The sequence below is a fragment of the Bos mutus genome, chromosome 11 (genome assembly GCF_027580195.1).
Source record: "Bos mutus isolate GX-2022 chromosome 11, NWIPB_WYAK_1.1, whole genome shotgun sequence".
Classification (NCBI taxonomy): Eukaryota; Metazoa; Chordata; class Mammalia; order Artiodactyla; family Bovidae; genus Bos; species Bos mutus.
Genome location: NC_091627.1, coordinates 3,720,968 through 3,729,077, shown reverse-complemented (window position 1 = coordinate 3,729,077; position 8,110 = coordinate 3,720,968). Strand labels below are relative to the sequence as shown.

General features: G+C 61.7%; 1 protein-coding gene across 1 annotated transcript; it reads left to right on the top strand.

The window, feature by feature from the left end:
• The first annotated feature begins 3,953 nt into the window (after positions 1-3,953).
• LOC102282684 (beta-lactoglobulin-2) lies at positions 3,954-7,866 on the top strand. The gene is made up of 5 exons (XM_070380085.1): positions 3,954-4,057; positions 4,688-4,837; positions 5,451-5,499; positions 7,309-7,411; positions 7,826-7,866. Exons 1-5 carry the CDS (start codon positions 3,954-3,956, stop codon positions 7,864-7,866), a joined length of 447 nt encoding a protein of 148 aa, XP_070236186.1.
• Positions 7,867-8,110: the final 244 nt, after the last annotated feature.

Below are 8,110 nucleotides of genomic sequence, written 5' to 3'. Positions count from 1 at the left end.
ACGGCTGTGACGTGTCTCTGTGGCTGCACGCCGGCTCTCTCTAGTTACGGGGTGTGGGGGCTGCTCTTCTTTGCGGTGCGTGGGCTCTTGGCTCGTGGGGTTCAGCAGTTGTGGCCCCCAGGCTTAGTTACCCCTTGACCTGTGGAATCTTCCCAGACCAGGGATGGAACCTGTGTCCCCTGCACTGGCAGGCGGATTCTTAACCACTGGACCATCAGGGAAGTCCTCATCCTTCATTTTCTAATTCAGTAGCTTCTGCTTTTATATTTGCCTCTCCTTCCACTTTCATGCATTGGAGAAGGAAGTGGCAACCCACCCTGGAGAATCCCAGGGATGGGGAGCCTGGTGGGCTGCTGTCTATGGGGTCGCACAGAGTCGGACACGACTGAAGCGACTTGGCAGCAGCAGCAGCAGCTCCTTCCTTACTCTCTTGTGTCTATTTTGTGTTTACCCCCAATTTTTCAGCAGTATGGCTAATTAATTCCTTTTCATTCTTCTTGTCTATTAAGATTATTTTTAGGACAAGTTCTCCTGGAGCACTGCTTTAAAGGGGTCCCTCAGGTTCTGATGGGCTGTGCTCTCCTTTGGATTTTCTCATATTCTTCCATTTTCTCTTTAACTCAAGAGTTGCGCTGCGATCTTCACCTTCCTGTAGTAAAAGGAACAGTAGAATAGTCTGACTCGTGAAGGAGGAGGCGCCGATGTTGATCACCCTAAAACATGAGTTGCAGGGGCAGAAAGTGTCCCTTTGCCGGGCTCGTCGTGTGTATCGAGTCCATCTGGTGGGGTAGGGATGCTGGGGGACGACACGGCGCGTGTTCAGGACTCCGAGTCCCACTTTTTGAGTGTGTGTGAATATATATTGGCACCACCTCAAAGCCGTAACCACCGCCCACAGCCCGGGGAGCTGCGGCTCTTTCTTTCCTGCCTCACTCAGTTGACTAGGAGACTCAGCTACCACTCTGCCTTCACTCAGGGTTTTTGACAAATTCCAGATGGAGCCAAAAATTGAGCCAGAGAGACACAAGGACCATTGTGAGAAATGGCCTGGGGGTCTGCAGAATCTGGCAGGCCTGGGGCCCACCCTGGGCTCAGGAGGATGGCCCCGCACCAGGCCTTGGGGGTCCCTGGAAGGAGGAAGTGATGCTGCGTCCCCGAGCCAGCTTCTGGCTGACCTGGCTCAAGGCCAGCCTTGGTCACTAACAACGGTGTATCGAGGTCAGGTCCTTGGCACTGTGCGTCTCGTTCCTGCTGCCTGTGTGGGAGGCAGAAGTGACATTGGGCATGAAAGCACCTTGAAAGTCAGAGGGATCATGAGACAGAGAAGCCAAATGGCCCATCCGATATGAGTTAAGCAAGCCATCCACACACCCATGCATCTATCCATCCACCTGCCTCCCATCCAATCACCCACTCACACTGTCCCTCCCACCCTCCCTCCATCCACCCACCTACAGACTCATCCATCCACTGATCCATCCATCTATCCATCCGTCCTCACACCCATGCAACCACCCATCCTCCATTCACGCATCTCTCCATCTGTCCATCTGCCTGTCCATCCATCCTTCCGTCAGCCTCTCTATCCATCCATCCACTCACACATCCACTCATCCATTCATCCACCCACCCATCCCTCCGTCAGCCTCTCTATCCATCCATCCATCCGCCCACCCATTCTCCATTCACTCATCTCTCCATCTATCCCTGTGTCTGTCCATCGATCCTTCCGTCAGCCTCTCTATCCATCCACCCACTCATCATTCATCCATCCAGGCTGTAAGAACATGTGTGTTGTTTTAACCTACCACCAGGAAGCTCCCAGGGCTGCAGGAGCAGACTGCCTTGGACCAGTGCCTCAGACAGCACACTCTGCCAGCACACTCTGCCTCTTAGTCCGGGGGCTGGGAGTCTGACGACCACGTGTGGGACACGCAGGACCTTCGGAGGCTCTGGCGGAGAATCTGGGCCCAGCTCCTCTCGGCTCCTGGAGGCACCTGTAGGGCGGAGGCCCCTGGTCTGCTTCCACCCTCACACCCCCATCTCTTGCGTTTGGACTGTGGTCCCAAAGGCCCCTCCCCGCGTAGCTCCAGGAGCCCAGGTGTAGGGGTTCAGGGGGGCAGCTTTCAGCCTCAGCGAGCTGCTCCACCTGGGGACTTGGACTCCTGGGTCCTCAGCCCCCCCCCGCACTTCAGCAGGTCCACCCCATGCCCTGCTCTGTGCCCAGGGAGCCCAGCCTGTCTGCATCCCCTGGGGTGCCAGCCCCCTCCAGTCTCTTCTCCTGCCCCCACGCGTCCCCCATGCCTGCCTCCCTGCATAAATCTTCCGGCAGCCTTGCCTGCCTGTCTCTGCTTCTCATCTCTGGGACATGCTCTCATTTAGGGGCAGTGGGCCCCCCGCTCCAGCATTTCCTGAAGCAGGCCCTAATCAAAGAGGGGGCTCGAGACCGTGCAAGGTGCCACCATTGCAGAAGAGATGGAAGCAGGCCTAGGTCCCGGATGGGCTGGGGGTGGGGGCGAAGGAGGCGGCTGCCCACGCTGCAGTCACTTAGAGCCGGCCTGAGAGGGTGGCACTGGAAGGGGGCAAGGTTCCAGTGTGGGGGTTGGGCCAGAGCCATCTGGGCACCCTGTGTGTTCTGACCACGGGAGCTGGCACCGCCCCCTGGAATGTGCCCCTGGACCACTTGAACCTCGAACAGGATGTTGGCCTTTCCCACGGATGATGACTGGGAGCAAGATATGTGTGGGGGGGTCATGTGGGCCACCCGCTCACGGAGCACGCATGGCCAGGCCGTGCACACTCAGGCAGCTGTGTGAACCAGGCACACACCCACGGGGACAGCTCACACAGGGGACCCGTGAGGAGTGCAGTGACCCGAGCCCTTTGTGCACGCAGACGGCCACTCCCTGGCCATGTCCCTGGGTCCTGGCGGGCACGGGGCTCTCTGGTCGCTGGCTGACCCACGGATCCGCCCTCCAGGACACCCTGTCCTCGGTGCTGGCTCTCACCTGCCCATCACAGTCCAAGAACCTGACCCAGGAAGTATTTCCAATGCTGGCAGCCAGCCTGGACCCAAAGCCCAGACCCTCCCGACTAGGGCCTGTCAGGAACTGTCGGGGCCCAGGACACGGGGGGCCTACCTGCTTGGCCTCGGACGGAAGGCAATGACACGGTCCAGAGGGAGGGCCTTGTGCTGTCCTGGAAGATAGTGCCCTTGTGGCCCCAAGGATGAGTCATGGGTGATTCGGGGCACCACGAGGCGGGGGTGGGTGGCCCAGCCCGGGTTGGCCAGCCGGCCCTCCTCCTATATAAGCCCCCAAGCCCGCTGCTTCGGACTTCCCGTCTCTCCCGAGCTTAGACGTGTGACCCTGGCGGCAGCCATGAAGTGCTTCCTGCTCGCCCTGGGCCTGGCCCTGGCCTGTGGCATCCAGGCTGCCTACATCCCCCAGATGGCAGGAGACCTGGACATTAGAAAGGTGTGGGGTCTGGGGTGGAGGGTAGGCGCCAGGGGCTGGGGTCCGGGGCTGAGAGGGGACAGGAAAGCCTGGACTGCAGAAGTCTAATGCGGGACCAGAGGAGGCTGGTCCTGGGGGCGCCACCTGGTCCCACAGACTTTGGAAGGACTTGTCTCCAGCCACCTGGTCCCCAGACTCTCCCGTTTCCCCCTCCATCCCAGGATGGACTCGTCCTCAGAGGGTCCACACCCTGAATGGGGGCTGACTTAGGACAGTGAGGGGGTAGGGGGGCAGGCAAAGACAGGGGTTGTTCCAAATATTCAAGAACCTCCCCCCTCCCACCCACGTGTCCGCGCACAGCAGGTGGTCCCCAAGTGCACCCGGAACCCGCGTATATCATACTTCCTGAGAACCCTGGCCATGTAGGAGACAGCCAGGCCCGGCTGGGGTGGGACAGAGGGCCCACTGTGGGGTTGGGGCCCCCTGCCCGCCCCCGGAATGCAGCTCAAGGTCCCTCCCCAGGTGGCGGGGATGTGGCACACGGTGGCCATGGCGGCCAGCAACATGCTCCTCTTGGACGCCGAGAGCGGCCCCCTGAGAGTGTATGTGGAGGAGCTGAAGCCCACCCCGAGGGCGACCTGGAGATCCTGCTGCAGAAACGGTGGGTGTTCTCCCCCTCAACGTGGAACTCCCCATCCCCAGGGCTGTGGACTCCCCCGGCGGTGGGGTGTAGGTGGGACCAAGGCCCCAGGGACGGGGAATGGGGCTCAGAGGCCCTGTCCCCTCGGAGCCCAGCCCAGGGCCGTGGGGCAAAAAGCCCATCACACGGAGTGGCCCTGGGGTCGGTGTGGGGAGAGACCTGTGTGCAGGACGCTGGGCATCGGGCCTGGGCAGCTGCTGCCAGGAGTCCTGTCTGTCCCAGAGAAGAGGGGCGGAGACTTGAGGAATTCTGAGCCCTCAGGAGCCCAGCATCCTCGGAGGCGCTGTGTCCAAGCCCCATGCGGACGGGGTTAGTGTTGAGATGACCTGTGCCCTGGGCCTCAGGCCACTGGCCTGCTGGGTTCCGGTCAGCTCTGCCTGCCCGGCTGTCCATCTCCTGGGTCGCCTGCTGGGGTCCATGGAGGGCCAGCCCAGGTGCCCGCCTGCCCTGTGGACACTTCTCGGAGCCCAGCTCCTGTCCCTCTGCAGGGCTCATGAATAACCCCTTCCCCCGCAACCACCTGGCTTTTCAGGGAAAACCACGAGTGTGTGGAGAAGACCCTCATGGCCCAGAAGACGGAGGACCCTGCTGTCTTCACGGTCAACTGTGAGTGGCCCAGCCCGGGCCCCGCGTGCCCTCGGGGCAGCCGCGGTCCACACAGGGCCCTGCCCAACAGTCTGAGGTGCTCACCGTCCTGGCAGCAGGAGTCGGCTCGAGTCTGTGGCCTAGGGCTGCAAGCCAGGCCCTGCTTCCTGCCCCCACGGAGGTCATTCTTGGGGTGACGAGGCCTGAGGCCCCCACGCCCTCCTGCCCCGTTGGCACTGCCTGCTTGGCGAAGGTGGAGGGCAGAGGGCAGGCATCCTGTGCACCGTGGGGTGGGTTCTGTGGGCAGACACATGACCAGCTCCCTGTTCACTAACTGGCCTGCGGCTCCTTAAAAATCTCCAAAACAAAGCAGACCGGTGGGCGGGCGCACTGTGCATTTGCCTCTCCGATCTGGAACCTGCTTCTGGAACATTCCAGGCCTCACCCCTGACCCCAGCCCTGGCAGCCTCCCTGGGACACACCCTGTGCCCCCAGATCCAGCCCCCATGCCAGGGCCCAGCTGCCCTCTCTCCGATCCACAGGGCCTCTCGCCTCTGCTGCTTGTCACGGCCTCGTTTTCATATATATTTCATTTCATTTATTTATTTATTTGGGGGCACACCAGGTCTTCCTCGTGGCACGGGCTTTTCTCTAGTTGCGGTGAGCCGGGGCTACTCTCCAGTTGCGGTGCCGGACTTCTCTCATTGCAGAGCACGGGCTCTGGGCACGCGGCTGCCGTCGTCGCAGCCCGTGGGCTCGGTAGTTGCGGCTCTTGGGCTCTAGAGCGCAGCTTAGTAGTTACAGTGCCGGGCTTAGTTGCTCTGCAGCCTGTGGGATCTTCACGGACCAGGGATTGAACCCGTGTCTCCTGCATTGGCAGGTGGATTCTTTGCCACTGAGCCACCAGGGGAGGCTCCCCCATCCTCTTTCTGAAAGGCAGTGGGTGTGGTGGGGATCCCCTGCTCCTCACCTGCAGGACCTCGGGTCTGCCTGGGAAGGCGTCTGGACTTACCATCGTCCTGCTCCCAATTAAGCAGGGAATGAGGACCCCAAGGATGCAGGGTCTCCCCACGCTCCCCCAGGTCCCCCCAACCTCTGAAAGACAGAGCCATCGCCACCCTTCTTCTTGAAATACTCTCCCTTCTGTCTTCCACTCTTTGCAGTCCATGTATCACTCCGGACTCAAGTTCCATCCTGAATTATTTGTTGATTGCTCAGGGACCTGGGCACCTACCTCCAGGGAGGGGGCCCACCTGCGATTTAGTGCCTGGGGGTTTGGAGGAATAACTGACTGAATGGACGCCACGTGCAGGACACGGGAAGCAGAGTCTGCCCAAGCAGGCGGTGGGCACACAGAGCGGCTTTGCCGTAGCATCAACGTGTCAGAGCTGTCACCAGTCTCGGCCCAAGTGTGGGAGGGGGTGGTCTCAGCTGGATGATGCTGTCGAAAGTGTCCTGGCTGGGGGTCCATCAGACTAGTGCAGCCAGGGGTGGGCTTTCCACACCTGGTAGAGAGGGCATTCACTGGGTGTCTGGAGAGGACACTGCCTGCCCACTGGCTGCCGTGGGAAACAGCACTCCCAGGCGATGCTCTGGGCCCCCCGACAGTTGTGGTGGAGGGAATCAGAAGAGATTTCAGGCTCCATTCCGGCCCCTTTTCCAGATCACGGGGAAAGGAAGATTTCTGTGCCGGACACAGACTACAGCAGCTACACGATCTTCTGCATGGAGGGCCGATGCCCACCGATGAGGGCAGTGTGATGTGCCAGTGTCTGGGTACGTGGGAACCCTGCAGAGCGTGTCCAGAGGAGCTGCGCCTCACCGAGACGGCACCCTTGGTGCAACTGTTAATAAGGGGCACTCGAGATGCCCAAACTTCAGGGCCCCTGGCGGCAGGAAGGGGAGGGGTCTGCCTCACTGGCCCCCACGGGACACGCAAGCCAAGGTCCCAGCCATGGCGCCAGACACTGGTGGTCAGATGTATGTGACACGTAGGGGGCGGAGTGCTTGGGACAAGGTCTGGGACGGGCGAGTGGGCTGAGGCAGAAGGCTCAGTGGTCTCTCCCCAGGAGGGGCCTCGCTGCCCAGTGGGCAGAACTGGCTAATATTAATCCAGGAGTCTTCTAGGAGGAGATTTTTAATGACTTCAGAACACTTTCAGATATGAAAGCAACCTTAAAGGGCGACCTTCTGGCTGAAGGAAATATAGCCGTGATGCTGCCCCTGCTCCCAGGGGGGCCGTGAGCACCGGGCAGTCGCGGCTCCTGGTCCTGTCAACCCACTAGGGGTGGTGGGCGAGACCAGGCTAGTGGGGCAGGGGGAGCCTTTCCTCCCGTGACCGTGCAGACACCCCTGCACCGCCCGGGAGGAAGCGGAGAGGAACGGGGCTGAGGGGGTCGGGCAGGGGCCCGAGGCTTGCAGACCACCCTGGGAGGCGAGGCAGGACCAAGCTCCTCGAGCCCCAGCACACTGGTGCCTCCTTCCTGGGTTCGCGCCCGGGTGGAGCCCTCAGGGTCTCTGGGCTTTCGGGGCTGGGGCTGCTTCAGGGCCTGATGCCCTGCCCCACAGCCAGGACCCGAGATGGATGATGAGGCCATGGAGAAATTCGCCGGGGCCCTGGCGTCGCTGCTGGAGCATGTGCAGATGGTCCTGGGCCTGCGCCAGGGGGCGGGTGAGCTCGGCCGCCCCTCTTCCTTCCCCAGGCCTCCCAGGAGGAGGGGTTGGGGTGCAGCACCCTGTGGGGATCCCTCCCCAGCTCCCTCTGTCCTGGGGTGTCCAGTCCCATCCTGACGCCCCCCCACGGCTCTCCCTCCCCACAGAGCAGTGCCACATCTAGGTGAGCCCCTGCCGGCACCTCTGGGGTAAGCTGCCTGCCCTGCCCCACATCCTGGGCACACACATGGGGTACGGGGTCTTGGTGGGGCCCAGGACCCCCATTAGGCCCGGGATCCCACCTTGGGAATGGCTGGAAGCTGGGGTCCTTCCTGGCAACTGCAGAGCCGGCTGGCCACATGCCTGCTGTTGTGGGGTGACCTGTGTCCTGGCCTCACTTACATGCTGACCTCCTCCACCTCCTTCCTGGCAGACCTAAGGGCCAAGGTGGAGGCCCAGGAAGTGGGCACCTAATGGGGAGGCTAGGGGGGTCCTTCTCCCAAGGAGGGGCCGTCCTGAACCCCCAGCCAGGGAGAGGCTGGCAAGGGTCTGGCAGGTGCCCCAGGAATCACAGGGGAGCCCTATGTCCATTTCAGAGCCCGGGAGCCTTGGCCCTCTGGGGACAGACGACGTCACCCCTCCTGCCCCATCAGGGGACCAGGAGGGACCGGGACAGAGGTCACCCCTCCTGGGACCAAGGCCCCTCCAGGCCCCTCCT